The sequence below is a fragment of the Apus apus genome, chromosome 2 (genome assembly GCF_020740795.1).
Source record: "Apus apus isolate bApuApu2 chromosome 2, bApuApu2.pri.cur, whole genome shotgun sequence".
NCBI lineage: Eukaryota > Metazoa > Chordata > Aves > Apodiformes > Apodidae > Apus > Apus apus.
Window position 1 is genome coordinate 148,627,251 of NC_067283.1, and position 26,394 is coordinate 148,653,644.

General features: G+C 38.6%; 1 protein-coding gene across 1 annotated transcript in view; it reads right to left on the reverse strand.

Annotated features, from left to right (window-relative positions):
* Positions 1-112: 112 nt before the first annotated feature.
* DNAAF11 (dynein axonemal assembly factor 11) overlaps positions 113-26,394 on the reverse strand; it is a 37,461-nt gene continuing 11,179 nt past the window's right edge. Inside the window, exons 7-12 of the mRNA XM_051610666.1 lie at positions 24,956-25,033; positions 22,209-22,274; positions 20,612-20,681; positions 19,662-19,757; positions 12,238-12,323; positions 113-1,149 (exon numbers count right to left, since the gene is read on the reverse strand). Coding sequence (XP_051466626.1) covers positions 966-1,149; positions 12,238-12,323; positions 19,662-19,757; positions 20,612-20,681; positions 22,209-22,274; positions 24,956-25,033 — 580 coding nt within the window. The 3' untranslated portion in view covers positions 113-965. The remainder of the gene's footprint in view (positions 1,150-12,237; positions 12,324-19,661; positions 19,758-20,611; positions 20,682-22,208; positions 22,275-24,955; positions 25,034-26,394) is intronic.

The window sequence follows — 26,394 nt, forward strand, 5'->3', positions numbered from 1 at the left end:
CCAGACAAGGAATTTAAAAGCAGAGCTAAGAACGACAAGCCTCAGAAAACTGGACAAAACAAACAAACAAACAAACCCAGACAAAAGCAAACAAGCAAACAAAAGAACCCCAAAACAAAATAAACCAGTAAAAATGTAGTCTTGCTAAATGGCAAGTATACATTTGTTCTTTGATGCTGCCTGTTTCACTCATTGAGCAACCAAGAACACCAGGGAAAAAATTTGATAATGGAATCTCTTCATTGCTTAAAAAGGGCTGGAGGGTAGGGAAGGAGCAGCTCATCCCATCACAGCTGCTCAACCTTATTTCATCCAACAGCTGAAAATGAGCGTTGATATTGTTAGGAGATCCTGAAAAAGATGGAAGAGTTAAGAGCAGCTACATTAAGAACAAGAGTGGTCTCACTCATTTCTCCAACCTGCAACATCTGAGATCCTGACTCAATGTTATTGTGTCCCAGAATCTTCAAGGAATGGCATTGTCATACCAGCTCCAGAATCCAGGAGGTCTGCATTATGCAGGAAAATTCCCTGATGGTAGGTTACAGCAATGTCTCTCACTCCCAGAATAAGTTTTTTTTTCTTTTAATGTTGTCCTTCATGAAAAAGAAAACACTGAAGGAATCCACAGAGATTTTTGCCATCATCAGTTTAGTCAGAATAATAATAAATCTTGTTACAAGTGTTTTCTTCTTCTACAGTACTATGTCATTTTTCAAGCTCGACAGTAAATGCTTTGAAGAAACAAGGTCTGATTTATATGACTCCTATTCTGATTTGAGACTTACTAAGTAAACAGTCTAGAAAAAAAGGATTTATATAGCAATATACTGACAGAAAATGCAGCAGAAAACAGTGACATATCAAAGTTTATGATATTTCCAACTTCAGCTTACTTTACACAGAAGGTCATGAAAACAACTGAAGCATAAAAGCCACATATAGAGGGACTACTTAAAAATGCTTCAAATTAAGGGAGGAACATCTTCATTATTTTCAAAATCAACATGACTCTTTGTAGCCTCTGTAATTTTTGGTTGTAGCCTAATAGGGCCCTGTCCAACTCGTTCCTTTTCTTGGACTATCTTTGTCACATCAGGGAATGAATATTTACTGGGATCCACTTCCAGTTTCTCAACTTGTACACTCCTGAAACAAGAAAAAAAACAAATTAAAAAGCTTAATTTCAGTGTTAAGTAGAACAATTTTTGATGCCTGTTTATAAACCAGTGGATTTAAGTGTGAGTAGTTACTGAATCCAATTAAACCAAGATTAAGACTTTAAAAATTACACTTATAAAAAGCTCATTGTAAACAGAAAAGTGCTACAAAATCTCAAAAAATTGTGTATAAAAGAATCTTTAGCTTGCAAACATCAGAAGTTATTTTTGTTATAATTAGTTATAATTAGTTATAATTGTTTTGTCATTCTTTTTTCTTTCTTTTCTTTTCAGCACAGTTCCTCCACAATAGTTGACTATACATTTCTATGTGACAGAAAATGCAATTGTACTCATTTATTTTCTCTTATCAGCAACTCCTTATGTTTTAACATTATGAATCCTCACCTTGTTTTCATTATGACAAAAAAATAAATGAATGTATAAGAAAGGTCAGTTTTAATAGAATTTCCAGCTTCTAGTGCTATAAAGGGTATTCTTTTGGATCACACTTACAAATGTTTACAGTCCATTCATTACATCGGTCTATCCACATCACATGCTGATCAAAGTTTTTAAATCATTGAATCATAGAATCATAGAATCATAGAATCCTAGGGGTTGGAAGGGACCTCGAAAGATCATCTAGTCCAACCCCCCCTGCCAGAGCAGGGTCACCTAGAGTACATCACATAGGAACGCATCCAGGTGGGTTTTGAATGTCTCCAGTGAAGGAGACTCCACAACCTCTCTGGGCAGCCTGTTCCAGTGCTCTGTCACTCTTACAGTAAAAAAATTTTTTCGGATATTCACCTTGAACCTCCTATGCTCCAATTTACACCCATTACCCCTTGTCCTATCACTGGTCATCACTGAGAAGAGCCTAACTCCATCTCCCTGACATTCACCCCTTACATATTTGTAAACATTGATGAGGTAACCCCTCAGCCTCCTCTTCTCCAAGCTAAAGAGACCCAGCTCCCTCAACCTTTCCTCATAAGGGAGATGTTCCACTCCCTTAATCATCTTAGTAGCTCTGCGCTGGACTCTTTCCAGCAGTTCCCTGTCCTTCCTGAACTGAGGGGCCCAGAACTGGACACAATACTCCAGATGTGGCCTCACCAATGCAGAATAGAGGGGGAGGAGAACCTCTCTTGACCTACTAACCACACCCTTTCTAATGCACCCCAGGATGCCATTGGCCTTCTTGGCACCAAGGGCACATTGCTGGCTCATGGTCATCCTCCTGTCTACCAGGACCCCCAGGTCTCTTTCACCTACACTACTCTCCAGCAGGTCAGCCCCCAACCTATACTGGGACATCGTGTTGTTCTTCCCCAAATGCAAAACTCTACACTTCCCCTTGTTGAATTTCATCATGTTTCTCCCCGCCCAACTCTCCAGCCTGTCTAAGTCTCTCTGAATGGCAGCACAGCCTTCTGGTGTGTCAGCCACTCTTCCCAGCTTGGTGTCATCAGCAAACTTGCTGAGGGTACATTCTATACCCTCATCCAGGTCGCTGATGAAGATGTTGAACAACACCGGTCCCAGTACCGACCCCTGGGGGGGCTGAAACACAGAATTATTTGGGTTAGAAGGGACCTTAAAGATCATCTTGTTCCAACCCCCCTGAATGGGCAGGGACACCTCCCAGTAGATCAGGTTGCTCCAAGCCCCATCCAACCTGGCCTTGAACACTTCCAGAGATGGGGGATCTACAGCTTCCCTAGGCAACCTGTATCAGGGTCTCACCATACTTTCTGTCTTTTGACATTTAAAGCCAATATTATTTTCTACTGGAGGAGCTGAACAATTCAATGGAACAAAAAAGCAGCAAAGTCACTGAATCAAATAATATAGTTTTTAATGACAACGCAGGTAATGACAACATGCAAACAAAGTATACTAAAAGAATTTAAATTGAAAACTATCACATTTAGTTGTTAAAACGAAAAGGATTGCCAAGGAACTTCCAAATTCTGACAGTGCTTCTCCATCAAGGTTCTATGGGGTATGAGCAGACGTCTCAGGCCACATCTTCTGTCCCAGTGGAGAGAGGCAGAGGGGATTAATGAGAGGTTTCCTCCTCTCCTCCTATGCTAGTGCTGAAGAGAGCACCAAAGAAATGGAAACACCCTGCTTTAATAATCTGGGTAACTTTTTCCAAACATGGCATGAACAAAAACTACTCAGAGGAGAATTTTTATGGGTAATGAAAACAGGTATGAGGAAACTTTTTCTCCTTTACCCTGAATGTCCTTCAATTTATAAGGCTAGATTCTTTTTCTCATATTACATAATTTAATGAAATAAAAGTGGATTAAGTTTGTGGCAATATTCTAGAAAATGTTCATCCCCTAAATGCAAGAGGGATTTTTGTTTCCTGTGTAATTTATGAAATATTCTGTGACCTGGAATCACTTTATCAGTAGCTAATTGGGAAGATTCTAAAGAGAGCACGCCCCATCCAAAATATTAATCTAATCACTAATCTGAAGCACCTCAGAAAAAGCTAAAAAAACAGAAATACAAAAATTAGTTACCCTCAGCCTGTGCTTCAGTTAGGTGGTAGAAAAGATTTGCCTTGATCTTAAGTATTTTAATTAGTAGTGGCACTCTACAGTTATTCAACAGCTCTAAAAGTGTACAAAGTGCTAGTCATGAGAACACAATGAACTCTGTGAAGTTTGCATATCTTATTGCTTAGGAGCAGCACAAACTTCAATACACCAGAAATGAATTAACAGTGAGCATCATAAGTAACAACATCAAGAAGCTAAGAAAGGGTTAAATGCATCAGTCATTCCCAAAACTTAATCAGGGCATTTTATCTAGAAGTATCTACTAGCAAGAAATAATAGCAAAGACTGAGTATAGAGCACAGGTGATTTTTTTTCCTGAAAGAAAGTGGATTTCTATGTATTTATATGGAAGTGATCAAATATTCTAGACTCGTTTAGCAAAGCTTCATGGTGCTGTCTCAACTACCATGACACAAATGCTTGGCTGATGACCAGACTCAGTTATGCTGAAGTCAGTGCAGCTACAAGACATAGACCTGCTTAGAATCTGCTCCTCTCATCATGCAATCTATGCAAAAAAGAGGCTGGGTATTGATGATATCAACACTAACCTCCTGAACATTTTTAGAAGACAGAATGAGTATGAGTTTTAGGAGATCTAGGCATTTTTTCCATGTAATTCTACCTAGCAGAGTAAAAATAATCTTGTTGCTGAAAATCCCATGAGCAATGGTAAGACAACTGTGATGAAAATAATAATACATCTTACAGAACCAGCTCATGTCCAGGAATCTCAATATTTGTAAATTATTTCAATTTCAGGTTTAAATAAATAGAAAAAAAGAAGAAGTTCAGAGTTTTGGGCACTGCCAGCTGCTGCTAAGGGTTCTCTACTCAGGGGAAAACTATAGTGTAAAGATTAGAGCACCATACAAATGAAATAATATTGGATTAAATCCTTTCTTTTTACTGGCAATTTTTTTTTTTCCTTTGAAAGATTATTTCTATCTCCATATAATTAAAAAGTGCTTTAAAAAAAGAAAATGAAAAGACTTCATAATAAAGAAAGTCAGTCCTACCATTTTGTACAACTATAGCAGCCTGCTGAACAATCTGGTGTGTGACAGGGCACACATCTGATAATTTGATATTTTTTGATAATTTACACTTTTGTTCACACAGTTCTTAATCCCCCTATCTGAAATTTTAATGATCTCACAGTTACATTCTCCTCTTTCAACTCTGAATTTCAATAAAATTTAGGTTTCTAAAGATTTCTCATCCCTTTGATCCACAATATATATTTTTTTACATTGGATTGTAAGTTTCCTTTCTGGCATCAGGATTTCCAAAGATATTTACAAGTCACAACCAACAGCTTTGGAGAGGCACTTTTTCCAGTTTTCTAACATTGTGAATGAAAGAGAACAAAAGTGATTATCATCTTGCAATGCAATACATTGTATTGGAAAAAAGTAGCAATACATCCTTTTCTTGAATAAGAAAATACAGTTATTTCAGTAAATGGAATTATGCTTTATTTGACAGCTTTGAGAAAGACAAATTTTTATCTATGTGTATTAAAAAGTACACCAGTACAGGTTGGGGGCTATTCAATATTTTCATCAATGACCTGGATGAGGGAACAGAGTGTGCCCTCAGCAAGTTTGCTGATGACACTAAACTGGGAGGAGTGGCTGACACACCAGAAGGCTGTGCTGCCATTCAGTGAGACCTGGACAGGTTGGAGACTTGGGCAGGGAGAAACTTGACGAAATTCAACAAGGGCAAGTGTAGAGTCTTGCATTTGGGGAAGAACAACCCCATGGACCAGTACAGGTTGGGGGCTGGCCTGCTGGAGAGCAGAGTAGGAGAAAGGGACCTGCGGGTCCTGGTGGACAGGAGGATGACCATGAGCCAGCAATGTGCCCTTGGTGCCAAGAAGACCAATGGCATCCTGGGGTGCATTAGAAAGGGTGTGGTTAGTAGGTCAAGGGAGGTTCTCCTCTCCCTCCATTATGACTTGGTGAGGCCACATCTGGAATCTTGTGTCCAGTTCTGGGCCCTCAGTTCAAGAAGGACAGGGAACTGCTTGAAAGAGTCCAGCGCAGAGCCACAAAGATGATGAAGAGAGTGGAACATCTCCCTGATGAGGAAAGGCTGAGGGAGCTGGGTCTCTTTAGCTTGGAGAAGAGGAGACTGAGGGGCGACCTCATCAATGTTTACAAATATGTTAAGGGCGAGTGTCAGGTGGACAGAGCCAGGATTTTTTCAGTGATGTCCAGTGATAGGACAAGGGGCAATGGGTGCAAACTGGAGCATAGGAGGTTCCACGCAAACATCAGAAAAAACGTCTTTCCTGTGAGAGTGACAGCGCACTGGAACAGGCTGCCCAGAGAGGCTGTGGAGTCTCCTTCACTGGAGACATTCCAAACCTGCCTGGACACGTTCCTATGTGATGTGCTCTGGGTGATCCTGCTCTGGCAGGGGAGTTGGACTAGATGATCTTTCGAGGTCCCTTCCAACCCCTAAGATTCTGTGATTCTGTGAAAAACTGCTGGTGGAGGTCTGATGCCTGCTGTTCTCTGGTCTCAACTTTTGAAAATACAGGCTTAGAAAAACCTACAAGGTAATCTAAGCAAATGATCATGGTTTTATAGATATCTGGAATATTAATACCTCTTTCATTGTGTAAGAGGCCTTTCAAATCTTACTACATAGGTGTAATCTGAAATGAAGCTATAACTGGAGTATTCAGAATCAATGGATCATTGGGAAGACACAAATATGCAATGGCTGGTAGAATCAAAATCATTTTTCAAGGAATAAACTACAATCAAGAAGAACGAACAAATCACTGGTAAGTAATTCTGATTAATAAAAGGCTGATGATAACCAGGTTATTCTGGTTTAAAAGACAAATATATCTCAGAAATAGAATTCATTAGACTAAGAACATATCTAAAACTAGCATCCAAGTCTCTAAAAGTTGGACAGAAAATCAAAGGGTTTGTGACATTTTCAGCTTTATCATTCCATCCTTTACCTTTTGCACAACCATTTCAAGGACTTCAAACTGACCTTGTCTGTTAGCTAAAAATATGCTCCAACACCTGTAATATGCACATTGACCCTGAACTTCTATGTCTGGCTATAATACCACCTCATTTTCACTCCCTGATTAACCCAGTAAAATAAAAAGCACTGTTAAATGTGTCAGTCAAAGCTGAGTGAAGTTTACACTGAAAACACACTTTATTCTACCAAGGTGTTAAGACTTTGTTTACAAAGTTATGGAATGTTATAAAGACACTTTCAAGTATGCCACTGCTCTCAGTCTTTTGTCCCTGCCACATATGGACACCTGGAGATGACTTTAGACTGTTGCGATCAAGAGTTATCAGTGTTCTTGAGAATGCTGCTCTTCAGAAGAGCAGGTTTCTGAAGTAACCCCTGTTTCAGTGATGAATTACCAGATGTCTCCGTGTGCAAATGAATTTTCAACTAATTTCTTAGGTACCCCACTTTTTGTTCTCCTCATTAGACAAACAGATAGATATCCCCTATTTTGATTAGCTCCAGGGCTCCATAAGAATGCAAATGAATCTATACTTGAAGATTAACTTGAGTAAAAAGCTTCTGAAATATGTTGTTTAAGTCATACCTGACTCCACTTTCTGTTTAAGTAATTTGAATTATAACTCCTACGGTTACTCCTTTCCTAGACAATGGAACTGGCATTGTAAAACTTCATGTCTTCATGACAGCTGACAAACTAGGTAGCCTGAAAATACAATTTCTGCAAATCCAGTCAGTTCCCAAGATTTACGATCTACACCCAGTAGATGTCTTATGATGACAACCTTACTAGAAAAATATTCAAATTAAAATCTAGCAGTTAAAAACAAGTTTTCTTGGCCTCAAGTTCACCATAACTTACAGGCGTTTTTATATACTTGATGTTTCTCCCAACTGGTAAAATTTTGCCAAACTGGATAACCTGTTCAAACAGAATCATGGGTGTACCAGCAGAAAGTGGTGGAGATTCCAGCAGCATATGTTTGGTTTTGTGGTTTTTTTTTTTGTTTTCCCCTTAAGAATACAGATTAAAAAAAACCCAAACCAAACAAAAAAAAAATCCAACCCCCCAGAAAGCCATAATTTACATACTGTGGGTAAGAACTGACTCCAGCAGAATGCAAGTCAGATTTCTAACCTAATGCATGACACAGTATTTTCTATAGCATCTGCTGGCTTAGTCAACCAGTGCACTGTTCCTTAGCTAAGACAAGAAAGGCACTCACAGCAGCCAGATTTGCAATGTTTGAACTATTCAAACAGAAGTTACTTTTACCTTACATTCCTTATTTCACTATAAAAGATATGAATAGACCAGAACTTGCTTTGGTTTTAATTCTGCCTTGTGAAGTACCCTAGAAATTGCTGCTCCATTATTTTGCCTCTTTAAATTAATCCCTTCTCTAACTGTTTCTCTCAATCTCTCTATACAAAGATTACAGTAAGAAACAAACAAACAAAAACACACAACGAAAGACTGAAGCAAACAAAAAAATAAAAAGGTCTCTTTCATGTATTCCAATGTATCTTTCTGTAGTGATGGAGTTCAACTGTGTGCGTATTTTTATTTAGAGACATTTTCATAGAATTATAGAATCACAGAGGTTGGAAGGGACCTCTGAAGATCATGGAGTCCAACCCCCCTGCTGCAGAAGGAACACCTAGGGCAGATCACACAGGAACACATCCAGATGGGTTTTGAAAGTCTCCATAGAAGGAGACTCCACAACCTCTCAGGGCAGCCTGTCCCAAGGCCCTGTCACCCTCAACAGTAAAGAATTTTTCCTCATGTTGAGGTGGAACTTCCTGTGTTGTAACTTGGTGTTGTTTCCCCTTGTGCTATCACAGGCACCACTGAAAAGAGACTGGCCCATTCTTGACATCCACCCTTCAGATATTTATAGACATTAATAAGGTCCCCTCTCAGTCTTCTCAAGACTAAACAGCCCCAAGCCTCTCAGCTTTTCCTTGTATGACAGATGTTTCAGTCCCTTAATCATCCCAGTAGCCTCTATTGGACTCTTTCCAGCATATTCCTGTCCCTCTTGAACTGGGGAGCCCAGAACTGGACACAATACTCCAGATGTGGTCTTACTAGGGCAGAGTAGAGAGGGAGGAGACCTGCTGGCCACACTGATCTTAATGCATCCTAGGACACTATTGGCTCTCTTGGCCAAAGACACATCGCTGTCCTGTGGATAACTTATCCACCAGGACCCCAAGGTCCTTCTTCACGGGGCTGCTTTTTTGAGCTTTATTTGATTTTATTTTCTTTTCTGATGTCTCAAAGGAAGAATAGTCTAAAGCTGAGGATATGAAACAAGGATATTTGACTTTATGTAACAGTTACCCTTAAAATTTCCAGTATGACTTCAGAGCAGTCCATTCCTGCCTACATCAGAATTTCACCTATGTAACTGTAGCAAACTCAACTTTTATACCTCACAGATCAATTGTGAGGCCAGACACAGTCAAGATTGCCATACTCAGCTGCTATATTAATAGAGGCTTTATAAGTATAATAAATCAATCTGTCAAATTCCTCCCAGAGAAACTTGTCTCTTTGAAGGTTTGAAACACAGTTTTGTACACAGTCACAGAAGAAATTCCTCTTATATTGCAGAAATAATGATACTATCATCATGTAATCTAGTTAACATGAGTTAAAAAGATTTAAAGCACTATATATAGTGTAGCAGATTATATGTCTGACAGCATTTAGCTAAGACATCTGTATCTGTCAAGTGTAATCACTGTAATAAATGTTCTTTTGTGGTCTTAGAGACAATTCAGCAAATATTTAACATCCGACTAGTCAGCAATTTTTCTACTAACGAGGTCCAAACTTACTATTTTTAGTAAGAATTCTAATTCAAAATGCTTTTTTTCCTACTTCTAATGTTGTTATATGTATTCCTGTAATATTTTAACAATAAACTTAGTATTTCTCCTTCAAAATCGGCAGTAAGCATATTCAGAATTGCTTAAAACTACACTGAAAGCAAACACAAATTCTTGAACTTTCACTGTGTCATGGAGTATTTTTAGTTCATCAGCAGCAAAGGGGACCATTTTCCATTTTACTTGCATGTCCCTTAGTACTTACATTATTTCCCATTATTACTTTAATTTAAAAATTTACAGTGCAGACAAAACTAAAGGCACAGAGAACATTCTAAGGAAGTTTTTATTTCTAATCCACCAGTTGCCAACTCTTGTCAGCAGAATCCATTTGGAAGAGAGATAAGGTCAGTTATCTAACAAAGATCTAGCTTTCTCCTTGGAAAAAGTCAAGAAATTTCTTTTAACTTTTTTCTTTAATGTATCTAAAGCTTTAGCTGTACTTCTGTGGGAAACAAACCTTTTAAAAGTATTTGAACCCCTCCCTCCTGCCCACTTTTGTTGGGTTAGACTGGGTGGTCTGTGAGGGACCAGCCCTCAGGACCTACGTTGGGAAATGGTATCGAAACCCCATTGTAGCTCCTGCTCATATGCATCCCAAAAGGCCTGCCTGGAAGGATGGAGACTGCAGTAATGGCCTGCATATGGCCTCGGGCCTGCACAGATGAGATAACGATTGAGATAACAACAGTGATTGAGGGGCGAAGGGGGCAGGTCCACTGCAGTTGCTCACACATGTATGGCTCAATCACACATACTCATTATGAAATCAAGATTCTAGGCCTATAAAATAGGGGGCTGCAATGGTGGGCTTTGGGAGTTCCATCAACACTGACCATCAACACCGACCCTCCCATGTTGGCTGGACCAACGAGTCTGGATCCAGGACTGGTGATTTTCCTGTCCTCTTTATCTCTTTCTCCCCACCCTCCCTTCCTCTCACCTTTTTCTTCTCATCCCCTTTTCCTTACTTAATATATATATATGCAGGGGGGTTTGTTTAGGTTGTTCAATACTAGCTCCTACTAGTGTAATAAATGTGTTATTTGTTATCAGCAGACCTTGTGTGTCGCTGCACCTGAATCTGATCAAGGGGCATTGGACGGTCGAGCTTTTACTCAGACCATAACACATTTACTCTCTCTGGGAAAAGACCAGGTCTGAGAGAAGGATTTTGGGCCCAGCTGCACCTGGGCTCCTCTCTGAAGGAAGTCTAGAAAGCAAGGGGGTTCAGTCCTCATCTCCCTGGGCTACTCAGTCTGAGTTGTGACACGTACAGGACTAGATCTAGCCGCACCTGGCTCCTCTATTGCAGCAGGAGCTTAGAAAGCAAGGGGGTCCAGTTCTAACCTTCCTGGGTTATTAAATCTGGGCCATGTCATGGTCTGAGACCAATTTCTGGTCTCAAGTCCCACTGGGCTGTGGAACTACCAGCAGACAGGATGGCAACTTTGGGATTGCCAGGGTGGGACCCTCTGTGCTAAATAGTGTTGCTTAGAGTAAATATTCATTCCTAGTAAGCTCTTGTGTTTGTGGCTGTCTCTGTGACACTGCTGCCTAAGGAAAGGGTGCAGTGCTTGCTGCAGGTACCCTATCAATCTTCTCATCATGAGGGTAGTTCAAGAAAAGAAGTCATGACTGATACTTATTAAAAATAAAAAGCAGAATTAATGACAAGTAATTGTTGCAAAGCCATTTTACCAGTGTCCTAAGTATTGAGAACAAGAAGAATACCCATGATCCATAATGCTATTTTTTACCCTCTGCTTAGCCTTCCATTAGCATGCAATGCAATGAAATGAAAAAAAGAAAACAAATGCAATGCTTAAAAAATAAACAGATAAACTGCTTAACAAGCTTTATTGTTACTGTATATTATTTTGGCATGAACACCTTTTCCTATAGCAGGAAGAAAAGCAATGATTAAAAGATATATCATAGTACTTGTACTTAGGCCAAGTGTCCATCTACAACAACAGCTGGTAACACTTGTTAAAAGGCAAAATAAAGAATCAGTGTATCACTGATATTTGCTTGCTCTGGCAGTCATTAACTGAAAGTCTTCAAGAGCTGGAGTTGACATCACATTTCACATTATAAAACCTTGCATAATTGCATTTTGAACCTCTATTACTGCAGTAGCTCAACCTGTAGATCATACATTCAGGAGAGAGATTAAAAATCATCGCTGTCTAAATGGTTTGCATACTTCAGTGACACAGTCAGGGGCTCTGCAGAAGTAGTTCTCAGTAGGTGACTTAGTTTTAGTATATACCTGCTTAATAATCTGAATGAGCTGATGGAACAAAACTGATCTGCAGAAATAAGTGCTTTTTTGGCTTTGCTATTGAAGCAGATCACCTTATAAACAGCACCATGAAGACCACCAGTCTAAAGCTTTGCAACATAGTTTTACTCTATTCAAATCAATATGTTCATACTTTCAACAATAACATAATAAGCACACATCCTGACATGTGAAGAACACACGGACAAAAAAAACCCCACAACAACAAAAAAAAACTTAAAAAAACACAAAACCCAAAAACTAATACAAGAGAAAAAAAAGAAATTACCTTCTTGTATTTTTTTGCAATGTGTTGCAGTCAGAATCTTTAATTGAAGCTGATACTTTTTGCTTAGCCAGGATTATTTCTTTAGCCTAAAATAAAAATAGATAGAAAAATCAGTCTCATGAAAGTTGATAATTATGCTCACAAGCATTTAAATAATCTCTCAAAAATAGAAAAATGTAGTGGGTCTGAATAAATTTTCTCCTCTGACATCTACTTTTTCTGTTAGATATTAATTCTTTACTAAGCATGAAACACATGCATAAGGCAATTTTAACCAAATTATCTGAATGCAATTATATTCAAATATATATGAGTGTATATGTATACACAATATTTAAATATATACATCTATTTATATATAAATAGATGCTGGCCTTGTTTAACACCCTGTAAACAATGCACATTGGTAACCTGATTTTCTCTATAGCTAACTAACTGGTTCATGATGCACCTCCCACTTGCATTTCAGTTCTGGTGTGCATGTGCTAGTTCAAACATTCTTATTAAAGAATCTGCTGCAGCTGGGAATTCTCACCCTTTTAAAGAGATAAGTGACCACAGCTCACTCAGCTCCTTTGCTAAAACAGAATCTCTAGTTCAAAGTCCAAGTGAATTCCCCTTCCCAAAGAAATAGAAATAGGCTGAATAGAAAAACTTGGCTGGAGCTCAGGAAGAAAAGGAGAGTTTATGGCCTCTGGAAGAGAGAACAGGCCTCTCATGAAGAATACAGAGATGTAGGAAGGCAATGCAGGGAGAAAATTAGGAGGGTCAAAGCCCAACTTGAACTCAACTTGGCCACAGTTGTCAAAGACAAAAAAAAATCTTGCTGTAAATACATTAATAAAACGAGGAAGAGGGAGAATCTCCATCCTTTATTGCATGCAGGAGGAAACAGTGACAATGGACAAGGAAAAGGCTGAGGTGCTAAATACCTTCTTTGCCTCAGCCTTTAGCAGTCAGACTGATTGTTTCCTAGACACACAGTCCCCTGAGCTGGAAAATGAGGAGGTGGGGTAGAATGAAACCTTTGTAATCCAAGAGGAAATGGTCAGTGACCAGTTACACCACCTAAACATTCATAAGAGACATTCAAAACCCGCCTGGACGCCTTCCTGTGTGATGTACTCTAGGTGACCCTGCTCTGGCGGGGGGGTTGGACTAGATGATCTTTCGAGGTCCCTTCCAACCCCTAGGATTCTATGATAAGTCTATGGGACAGGATGGGTTGCACCCAAGAGTACTGAAGGAGGTGGCGGATGCACTTGCCAAGCCTCTTTCCATCATTTAATCATAGACTCCAAGGTAAAAATATTACAAGATAAATCATAGAATCATAGAATCATTAAGGTTGGAAGGGACCTTAAAGATCATCAAGTTCCAACCCCCCTGCCATGAGCAGGGAACCCTACCACTAGACCAGGTTGCACAAAACCACGTCCAACCTGGCCTTAAAAACCTCCAGGGCTGGGGCATCAACAACCTCCCTGGGCAACCCATTCTAGTTCCTCACCACCCTTAGAGTGAAGAATTTCTTCCTAATATCTAACCTAAATCTTCCCTCTTTCAGTTTAAAACTGTTACCCTTACCCCTTGTCCTATCACTATCAGTGATATCACCAGCAGTCCTGGCTAACTGGGGAGGTCCCAGTGGACTGGAGGGAAGTAAATGTGGTACCCATCCACAAGAAAGGCTGAAAGGAGGATCCAGGGAACTACAGACCTGTCAGTCTGACCTCAGTGCCAGGGAAGGTCATGGAGCAGATCACCTTGAGTGCCATTATACACCATATACAGAACAATGAGATTATCAGGTCCAGTCAGGAAGGGCTTATGGAAGGAAGGTCCTGCTTGATGAACCTGATCTCTTTCTGTGACCCACCTGGTAGAACACGGAAAGGCTGTGGATGTTGTCTACCTAAACTTCTGTAAGGCCTTTGACACTGTCTCCCACAGCATTGTGATGACAAAACTGGCTGCTATTGGCTTGGACAGGCATCTGCTCTGCTGGGAAAAACACCGGCTGGATGGCCGGGCCCAGAGAGTGGTGGGGAGTGGAGTTACATTCAGCTGGTGGCTGGTCACAAGTGGGGTTCCTCAGGGCTCAGTGTTGGGACCACTTCTTTATAACATCTTTATCAATTATCTTGATGAGGAGATGAATGGACCTTCAGTGAGTTTACAGACAACACCAGTTTGGGAGGGAGTGTTGATCTGTGGGGGGTAGGCAGGCTCTGCAGAGAGACTTTGATATACTAGATTGATGGGTCAAGGTCAAATGTATGAAGTTCAGCCAGGCCAAGTGCCAGGTCCTGCACTTGGGCCAAAACAACCCAATGCAATACTTCCAGCTTGGGCAAGAGTGGCTGGAAAGCTGCCCAGCAGAAAGGGACATGGGGGTTCTGATTGATAGGTGGCTGAATACGAGCCAGCAGTGTGCCCAGGTGGCCAAGAAGGCCAATGGCATCCTGGCCTGTCTTAGAATTAGCGTGGCAAGTAGGACCAGAGGTGATTGTCTCTCCTGATGTCTCTCTGGCATTGGTGAGCCCATTCCTTGAGTACTGTGTCCAGTTTTGGGCACCTCAAACCAGGTGAAAGACATTGAGGTGCTGGTGTGTGTCTGAAGAAGGGCAAGAAAGCCTTGAGAGCAAGTCTTATGAGAAGCAGCTGAGGGAACTGGGACTGTTTAGTCTGAAGAAAAGGAGACTGAGGGGAGACCTCATCGCCCTCTACAACTACCTGAAAGGACATTGTAAAGAGGCACGTGCTGGTCTCTTCTCACAAGTAACTGATGATAGAACAAGAGGAAATGGCCTCAAGATGCACCAGGGGAGGTTTAGACTAGACATCAGGAAGAACTTTTTCACTGAAAGGGTTGTCAGACATTGGAACATGCTGCCCAGGGAGGTGGCTGAGTCACCATCCCCTCGTCATCTGGATGTGGTGCTTGGGGACATGGCTCAGTGCTGGACTTGGTAGAGTAGGGTTAATGGTTGAGCTTGATGATGTTAAAGGTCTTTACCAACCTAAATGATTCTATGATTCTATTATTTTTTTTCTATAGTGGCTTCCTTCTTCTACAATGGGAAATCCACTGAATAACAGTTTCCCTGAAACACATTTATCTTGTAGGATTAATAGATTTCTAGGGTTCCACAGCTGTATGTCTCCAAATGCCTTTGATGGTAATGAAATATTACTGCATACCTAGATAAGTGAGAATTATATAATGAAATTCTATCAAATAACCTTTACGCTGACATGCATAATATATGCCACTTCTATTTTTAAATTAATTAAGGAGTCTAACTCTCATTGATCTTCAAGTTTCTAAATGCTTTTGAAGGCCCAGGCAATAAAAACCTGTCAGAATTCATTTGTGACTGCTTATATAATAAAGGATTAATCAAAAAGTCCACATTTTGCTCCCTGAGTCACTAAAATAAAGAAAGTTTAGTTTTAAAACACAATGAGGAACCCTAACTAAAACCTGCTTGCTAATAACACTATTTTTCATTTTGTTTCTCAGACATTAATTAAAATGCTACTGGTGAAAGCTACTGATGACATTTAACAAAATCACCAATTGAATATGCCAATTTTGGTCAGTCTGTTAACAAAACTCTCAGTTTTTAATTTTCTTGCATCATCTGCAAAGATGACACTGTCAGAACATAGAGGATCAAAGTTTGAAAAGCTTCATGTCACAAATATTTTTCCCAGAAAATGAGGCACGTACAATTAGTCACTATCAGCTCTTTGTACAGATGATTATTACAGTCTAAATACACTTTAAGAGTGTCACTATATAATTTCACTGAACGTTGTGTCCTTCAGTTTGTTTTGATGACCTTCCAAAAAATGATGGTAGACACTGCCTTACAAGTACACCCATTCTGCAGTGATTTGCTGTGCAATAAATATTACATTTAAGACAAATGTTTCAAGAAAAAATATGGTGAAAATCATTTGCTTTCTTTTATTTCATGTGGAATTAACTGTCTCCTCCATCTGCAGCATGGCAAGGTCACTGGCAAGGCAAGGGAAGAGGTTTTGTTTTTTCATTTCAAAGGCTAGGGAACTCAGAGCAGGCTGGAAGATGAATGGTGAAAGGTTTAGTAACCTGATCACTAAAGCAAGTGAAAAACAATTGCTGAATTCAGTCAGCTTTTTGTTACTGAGAAGAGAGAGAACTTTTCAGAACAGTACTGCAAGAAGCCTATCATAGGAGACAATTCTAGGTTAGTAGCATTTTTAACATTTCAGTTACCTAAGGAATGTGCTGGGTCATTTATCTAGTTGCAGATATTTTTTTTTCTACTAATTGCTTATCAAGAACAAAAACATTAAACACAGTGCAATACAGTCATTAGGCTTGTCTTATCACTGATGTAACCTGAAGAAGTTGCATGAAATCTGTTCATCCGATTTTCTTGCTAAAAGGAATTCATATGAAGTTGATGATATCAACTTAGTATTCTCAAGCATTGTTGGAAACCTCAGACAATGTTCTGGAAGAAAAATACCTGTTGTACTTTTTGTAATACCTACCTGTGTTTGCTAACATTTATTCATTATACTTTGCTTCCTAGATTAGATCACATTAATAGCAATAAAATGTGTATGGAGAGAGAGCGTCTGAAAAGAACATGTGTCCCAAAAATACAGCTTGTGCATTTTAATTCAGTCCTGGGGGAAGGGAACAGGTTCTGTGACTGTAACATAGCACAATGAACAACAGGTTTGTATCTGCTGCATGCAATTGCCACGACCTAGCACAAATCCACCTTTGGTCAGCAAGTCCATGTTCACAGATTCACACAATGGCTGAGGTTGGAAGGAACCTCTGCAAGGTCATCTGATCCACTCTCCAGACTCCACAGCATCTCTGGGCCACCTGTGCCAGTGTTCACTGACCCTCACAGTGAGAAAGTGTTTCCAGATGTTCAGAGGGAACCTCCTGTGTTTCAGTTTGTGCCCATTGCCTCTGGTCCTGTCACTGAGCACCACTGAAAAGACCTTGGCTCCATCCTCCTTGGGCCCACCCTTCAAGTGTTTAGATGTATTGATAAGTTCCCCTGAGCCTTTTCTTCTCCAGACTGAACAGTCCCAGCTCTCTCAGCCTTTCCTCATAGGAGAGATATTCCAGTTCGTTCACCATCTTTGTGGCCCTTTGCTGGATTCTCCAGTATGTCCATGGACACAGCATTCCAGGTATGCCTCATCAGTACCAAAAAGAGGGGAAGAATTGCCTGGCTTGACCTGCTGGCAAAACTCTTGATTCAGCCCAGGATACCTGGGCTTAGCCTTCTTTGGTAGAAGAGGACACTGCCAACTCCCATTCAACTTGGTGTCCACTAAGACTCCCAGGTCCTTTTCTGCAAAGCTGCTTTCCAGCATCCAAGTTTTTGGATTAACTGACAACAAAGATACTAGACCACACAGCACCCCATTCATGCATATCTCTCTGTATCCCAGCTACACTAGCAGTTTTTAACCAAACCAAGGCAAAGCTCAGAACATCAATTCAGTTATTCTATAGGGCTTCTCTCTGCTCAGATCTCACAAATATCTGTGAAATGTGACATTCTGAGGTGAAGCAGGCTCCAGACCCTCAGGCTAGGTAAAATACATAGGTGTAGGTAAAATATCGAGGCAGGTAACATGTAAGTGAAATATAAAGTGAATAATGGAATAAAGGCAGTTCTCATTCACAATATGAAGAGATAATACAGATTTTGCTGTTTCAGATATGACTTTCTAGGCAGGCAGAGGATTTTAATACATGCAGTGACTCTTTGAAATACTTGCATTTTCTAAATCCACAATGGGAGTAGCAAGATGTGTGAGTAATAAAAACAGGTTATGGGATAAAAGACTGAGAATACTGAAAATACCCAAAAGACAAGTATATAGTAAACAAAAACATTTAGAAAAAAACTGAAAATTACATCATCCAAAACGGCAAATGTCAAGGCCTAGTTTTTCCAGATAGATAAAATTAGTAAAGCATAAATTCTCATATGAGTGAATACTGAACATTAACAAAACATGGATCTTAACCAAATTAGTACAATTTTTCAGCATTCTTCAAGCTCCTGGTGAAACTGCATGCTTGGTGCTAGAGTGACAGTTTTTGATTTAATGAGGGGCTGCCCATGAGGGGAGAGACAGATGGTAAGGGACTGAAGTACAGAAGAAAATTTAGAACGTATAGAACCACAAGTGGAGAAAGCTAAAAGCTGAAAAATAATTTGCTAGTTACAGCTACTAGTTGCATAGTCTTAGAAATAAATCAGGGGACAAAGAGAAAGAAATTACCCCAAAGAGCAGCTGAAGGTATCTCTTTCAGAAGAAAATGCTGTAATGGATATATTCTGATAGATTCACATGTAGCACCATGTCCTGCTGCTCCTACACAGCAGGGAAACTAGAGGCCAAAAGGGTAAGGCTAGAGCAACAAGAATTTATTTTTTGCCTGTAATTATCCTTGGGAAGGGTTACCCTGTTTCTGAAAGCCAGAAGTACATGATGTAGGCCTAAAGGCCTTAAAAGCAGCCCAGCCCTCCATAAGACATAATGGCAGAAGAGCATGATCCTGAAGTTGATTAACCCCTCCCTCAGATCCCAGAGCCCCAGCATATAATCCATTCTCATCTCCAGAACTCTGCCTTCCTAAAACTTCCATCTCGCTGCTTGTTCCAAGCCCTTCAATCCATCTCTGCTCTTCCTGAAGGTCCAAGAACCATGTCTTGCACCAGACAACATCAAGTCCCACCTCAAATGCCTTCCTGTTTCTGCCACCATCCCATCCCTTTATGCCCCAAACCTGAAGATATCTTTGCCATTCAGATTAACTCTGCCCCTTGTCAGAGAATTACAGAATCATAGAATGGTTTGGGTTGGAAGTGACCTTAAAGATCATCTAGTTCCGACCCCCCTGCCATTGGTGGGGACACCTATCACTAGACCAAGTGGCTCAGTGCTCCATCCAACCTGGGGCTTTCACAGGTTGAAAAAAAATAAAAATAAAAAATAAAAAAATCACAGATGGAAAAAGTAAGTAGGTAAATTGCTTATTTTCAGTTATTTAAAATATTCATTTTCTTACACATTTGCATAATACTGCCTGTTTTGCAAAGTCTCTTTCATATATAAAAAGCTGTTTTATAAAAAATAAAGGACATACAAACAGTTCTATTAGTGCTGATTTTCATAATGTTTCTTTAAAGGGATCTTAAATCCTAAGGTTTGGCTCTATGATTAAATTGTCTTTCTGAAATGTTCTTTCTTTGGAAAGTACACTCTGATGGGAAAGGCTAGAATGAATAACTTCAGCTACCCAGACGTTACCTGTAACTCAGAAACATTCCCAAAGCACAACATTTGAAGTTATCTCTGATGCCTCCTCAGATTAATTTACATACCTTTGGCATGGTGACAACTAAATGCCCAGTTGTTTGTGATCTTTTAGCAGAGCTGCTGTCTGGCTTCACTTCCTCAGGGAGCACAAGCTGAAAAGGCTATGACAAAATATGGGAGTGAAATATATTTGATTAAATGTGTGCTAAATGCTACATTTTTTTGTTTGTTTGTTTGTTTGACATAGAAAAATCACATGCAGAAACATAACTATTACATCCTTTGATTTTTAAGGACAGTGTAGGTCTAAATCCTCTCACTTTATATGTAGTACTACAAATCCTAATAAATGATTAGCATGCTAAACAGCTTTACTTACAAGTATAGTCACATGTATATTTCTGAATTGCTGTCATTCCTCAAGTGACATTTCTGAAGAAGGTTAGAAAATGAAGCTTGACTTATATTAGCAATTAAATGAGAAAGATTATCCAGTCTATTTTAGACATAAAGTAATTCTGAAGTTTTATTTATGCAGTTGATACAGACAAAAATAGGGATTTTGGTTTACCATTTAAATATTTTGAATTTTTCAAAAAATTGATGCTAAAATTAAAACCACTGAGAAGAGACAAAAATGGAATGACATTTTAAATGCCCTTTCAAAATAATATACATCCATTTGTTTCTGTCAGGTATAAATTCCAGATTGTGAAATTACTAAATTCTAGCCTAGGGCAACTAGCAGGCTCAGTGAATTATAGAACACTGTTTGTGGGGAGTAAGAAGACAGGAGAGAAAGAAAGAGTGAAATTTTGTTTCAGGCTTTACAAATATTCTGGTTTGGACTTCCCCAGTTTCTTTGTGGTCCAAAATAATGCAAGTATGAAAGAATGTTTTTTCTGCATAGGTGCACATGATTGGTAACTCACACATGTCAGATCCAGAGTCCATTTAACAACTATGGTAAAAATTAACTCTTGATTTTAAATTAACGTAGTAAGAAAACACTAACCTTTCCCTTCACCAACACTCGTATGTACATTGGCTGGACATCAACATCAAGCAGAGAAGTGTCCAAATGTCTTCAGAAGGAAATACAAATAAATTAATCCATCTACAGTACAGCCCAGTAAATAAGCAGTGCAGATCATAGAGCTCTTTCATTATGATTTTGCACTTTATGAACTACAAACTTCAATTTCAGTTAGTAAATTGTATGAAATATTGAGGATTTAATGTCTTTGGAAGGAAAACATTATGTTCCTGTGCATTCACAGAATGTCCATTAAAACAATGTCCACATTCTGTCAAGTCTACCACACTAGCTATTGTATAACTGCAATAATCCAAAATCTTTGTGTAAAATGAAAAGTTCTTTCATCTTCTAGTTTAGTGCTTTGCATTAATATGAAAATTAACTCTTTGCTAATTAAAATTGTGGAAGTATTTTGCTACTCTTCTTTCTGAACGTTAAACTATTAAATATAAATTCATAAGAGTGGGCTTTTTTGCATAGAATTTACTGGAAAATAAGGAACAGAAATACTTTACATTCCCATAAAGTACAGTGCTTTTAGATTTCAGTACTGTCAAACAAAATCTGTGGCCTATAAAAGGTTCACTTCAACATCTGCTTTTCATCATGTGACACGTGCACTCACGCTCCTGCAACCTACCAGTGAATGTACATATTCCCTGTTTCCTTTCTTCTAGAATGTTACTTCTCAGGTGTTTTTTTCAAACTTTATTTGCATCTCTTACAAGTGAGCACAAAATACTACAGCATATCCAGCATTTTATTGCACCTGAACAGATTTTCTGAGGCTCCAAAAAAGGCAATTTTTCTAATTCAGAAACATGGAGCTGGCTCCTTTTGAGGGAAATTAATGGCAGAACATTTGGCTTGAATAGTGTTTGTGTGCTATAAAACTAGCTCAAGCTTTTCTCTAACAAGTTCCTATTCTAGGTAAATAAACTTGTGGGTTTCCAGCACCTTCCTGAAGCATGGGCAAGGCCAGTATACTGAGCAGTACTAGATACTGTCACATAGTTAGCACGTTTCCTTGCCACGTTTGGGTCTAGTTCAACCAAATTTCTACCAGGCATTGTCTTGGCACAGTTCAGGAAATAACATGGCCCATAAACTCTTGCCAGTGAGCAAGGGAAGTAAGAGAAGGTGAGCATACTGTGTCTTAGAGGGAGGAGAATTTCAGTAGAAGTACATGAACTGTACTAGAGCACTTCTAGGGCCAGAGATTGGGCAAAACCCCCCATTCCCTACAACCCTAAGGGGCAAATGAAGAATGCACAAGATTTTACATGAGTATAAAAGGACAGGAGTGGAGGAAACCTGCCTATGGACTGCAGAAAACATCAATTCCAAAAAGGACTATTAGATACATTGTGCTCATTAAGGAATAACAGAACAGACTGAGGGGCCACTGGTTTATTCAGCTTCATTTCTTTGGCACAGGCTTCAAGATTAATTCTTTTACCTTCTATATTATTTATTATCCTTAAAATTCCCCATTTCAGAGAGGAAGATACTGGAAACACTGTGTATTAAAACTTAAAAATGGAAAAAAAATAAGAGGAAAAAAAATTCTTACCTATAAACAGCAAGATCCAAGATGATCTGGTTGTTTTCTTCATCATCTTTCAAAGAGAAATGAAGCCTAATAATAATGACAAAAAAACACCTCCAGGATAAATAATCTTTTGGAACAAATAAGCAAACATTATGGAATACTTCAAATTGCTAGTAATTTTAAATGAAGGCAGATACCAGTCAGACTATATGTCACATGATCATTTTAGAAACAGTTGCAATTTTCCCCATGAACAGAAGAAAATACTGGCACTCGAACCGAAGTAATTCTTACATTTATTTTGGGTTCTCTCCACCCAACCCACAAGAGACAAAAAAAGAAAAAAAAGTACTGCAGAAGGTCAGTTACAATTCAGATCAGCCTGTCAGTGCAGAAAGAGGGACATCTGCTGGTGAAATCTGCCTGCTCTAGTAACATCTGTAGAGAAAAAACAGCTCATGAATAGCATGAAAAGTGCGGAACTTGGTAATTCTAATCTTATCATGTGTTTAAAAAAAAATACTTGTTTATAGCAAATAATTTGTGTAATGTATAAATATCTGTTTGTGCATTTCCTAAGGAAAATAAGACTTGCGTGATGTCCTTAATTCTCTGAGCTTTATAATATTTCTTGAAAATGAGACTGTAGATTGTATTACCTGTGTTTGTGATCTGGCAGAGTTCCTAAAATTGTGAGGGATCTCTCTGTTTGTAGATTGAAAATGACATCTGTTTCTACAACTGTAAGGAGATCTGGTCTAGACTTACAAGTACTGCTCAGGTACTCAAACATTTCCCATGTATAAAAGAAAAAAACAGGAAAAAAAAATCTACAAATGACAAGACTTTTATTAATTAGTTGTTGGTATAAAATGAGATGGGTTTGCTTAATGTAATTTATCTGGAACATTTCAGTGACATTAAAATACTTTCGATAGTTTGAGTTTAGGTAACAGAAAGAAGCTCAAATCTGAACAACGTAGATGATACATTTTTTCAACAAGAAAAATATTTGTTGGGTGTACTTTTTAACTCTTGCTCTTCTGTATACTGATACAGACAACTTGAAAGAAAACTTATGGAGCTTTTAGCTTGTAGGGTTTTTAAATGGAAAACTGCAAACAATACAGAACACCTTTGTTTCCTGTTTTTTTCTTACTCCATCACAAATTTTGAGAATTCACGAAAATATGAAGAGTAAAAAAAAACAGAAAAGAATTGTAAAATTTTCTAGAGGGAAGCCTAATCAGACCCAAATAAATGAAACAGTCAGTTCTCAGCAGCATGCAGCCCTTCTTCTTGCTCCAGAAGAACATCAAAGAAGGTTGGACATTGCTGGAGATATTTGAATTTTGCATTGAAGCAAAAACTTTGGAGAACACCCTCTAACTTCTTGTATCTCTTAATTTATGTCTCTCCAATATCCTGCCAGATTGCACTGAAGAGCTGTGATTTTCTTGTTGAAGCCATGACAAAAAAACTGCTCATTGATCTGGCTTCACCTGGGCACATCCACAGATTAAATTTTAATGCAAAAAACTTGAGTGACCGAAACAGGACTGCTAATGGCAGGGAACTCCAGGGGATTATATTTCTTCTAAAAAAGATAGATAGAGCTTTCTTCTAAATGTCTCTGGATTTTGGAGGTATAATCAAATTCTATTAACACAAGATATAAACTATTTGTCTTCTCTGAACCAGAAAAATATACAAATTTTTTTCAGTCAACATATTTTTACAAAATAAATACAAGATGACAATGGCAAGTATCTTCTGGTACAGATGGAATAAACGTGAGCTCTTCTGTCACTACCTTTATTTTCCCCTCTATCTCTAAAAATTATGCACTGAGCCCATAATGTAGGTTTCCAAATTCCTTGAATTTCCATGGATTTATACATTTCCAAGATTTGGAAAGCATTCTTCATGCTAACCATGTTAGCATGTTCATGTTAATGAAGCACATTCATAGCTTTGATTTTGCAGCTAAATCAGTCTTAAGATGGAAAAACTTGCTCAGAGGACTGGGAAGTGGCCCTTCCTACTTCACTTTTTGATGACAGTCTCTTGTAGGAGGCTCTTTGGGGAGCCATTTATAAGGAAAAATGTTGGCACTTTCTGTCTCCTTTTTTCCCTTAGAAAAGGAAGGCTTGGTTCAAGTGAAACCAATGGTCACACATGGCTGACATCCATGGAAACTGATTCCAAAAGACTTGAATACCCAGCTGCCATTGTCAAGGATAAAACACAGGGGACTTCCCCATATCACCAGCCTCTGTTTTGAGAGAACTCATTCAGTGTCAAAGGATCTCATGCCACAGAACTGAATAATTTAACCTTCCCAATCCTGCCAGCTTTACATCTGTCATCAGGACAGAATGATTTTGTCCAGAATTATTACTTTGATGTGTTTTTCCATTTTTAAAGTGGCTATTCGTCTTCAATAGTCAACTGGTTGAACTTTTCCACTATTAGCAAGATGCTCAAAGAAAGAGAACCTTCCTTTCCCCATGGGAAAAGGGTAAAATGTTCTTCAATCATCAAAGACCAGGATGTTACATTAAACAACATTCAACACTTCACTCAGTGAAAAATAATTATATTTCCAGCATCAGAACATTATTTTAAGAGTCAGCTTCCTCACCAGTATATAATACTGCAATGAGAATATGTCAGCCCTCTTATTTTTGGATTGTCACATAACTTGAAATAGATGCATAAATCAACTCTAAAGAGATTGGTCTGTTTAACCTCTTGACCTTACATACTTGGGCACATTCACATTGAGAACTTTCCCTTCTGCAGTGACCAGAGTCCGAAGTGGCTTCTCTCCCTTTTTTGATTCCCTTAATAAAACAGAAAAAAAAAATGGTTTATAATTTCATATTCTGGTATTTTATGTTTCATAGCAAAAAAGAAAGAAGAGGACGCCAAGATGTAAGAGTTATCTGGTATTTGTTGTTAAGGATTCAGTCACATCATAATCATTAGATCTTTACCTTTCTGCTGAGATGACCTGAAACGCCTTGTTCTGGTAAAGAGCAGCTAAAGGAGATGCTGTGCACCTTTCTGCTGCAACCAATTTTACACTTGGCTGAATTTTGTTCCAATGAAATTGCAAATATTCATTCATTTGTCAATAGCCAAAGCTGCTCAGTTTATTATAAACTGTCCGCAGCTGGCAAATTTAACATTTGCTAATATGTCATAGGTAGGTTCAAATTTAGCATTGGTCCAATTGTGCTCATGTCAATTTTATACTAAAATAAACATCCTTTTATACTGAGTAACTTACATTAAAGTTACATTTCAGCTCCTGTCCACCAGCAAGGATGATTTGAAGTTGTCAGAGGCACTTTTCTGTTCCCAGCTTTCACATGCTACCTAACAAAATTCTCGCTACCAAAACAAAGTGAAGTGGGAAAGAATTTTTATCTCCTTTAAATGACTTGGGAATTTAAAAAAATCAATAAACTAATTATTCTGTCTTTATTATAAACCTATTTGGATTCTCCTTGAATACTTAGAGGGAAGCAGTTGGAACACATTTGTGTTTGACTAGAGTAAGGCATTCCTAAACACAGCTAAATTCTAACTAGCTATAAACTGGGTTTCACAGTCTTCTGGGAAAGTGTTAGACCCTGAATTAATAATAGCAACCAGTTATGCAGATTTCCAGATTTCTTGGTGACTTCCTTATGACTGACTTTGTCAATACTTTGGCTTCATAATCTTGTAAAAAGCATGCTCTTAAAACAGTTAGAAAAATCTCTGGCACAAATGCTTATATATTAACAAAAAGGTAAATAAAAAGGAAAACAAAGACATTTCTTACAATGTTTGTGGAACTGATAAGCCAGCAGCAATAAAATACCTTCTTTTTTTTTTTTTTTTTTTTTTTTTTTTTTTTGCTAGTATCTGAATTAATTTTCCATGGTCAGTGGCAACTTTAGAAAGTTTTAAAGGCTTTCCAGGAGCCAAATATCTTCAAATTCACCATACCAAACAGCATAGAAAACCTGAAGAATCTTAGTATTCTTTGATATATCTTATATATTTATATATCTTTGATAAAATATGTGAAAAAATTCTAAGATACATAGAAAAGTTGTCTGAAACTGAAGTATCAGTTGTACAAAAAATTCTGTAGCATGGCCTTTAGAGCATGTGTATAATGCAGCCCTCACTCTGGATAAATGCTTCTGGC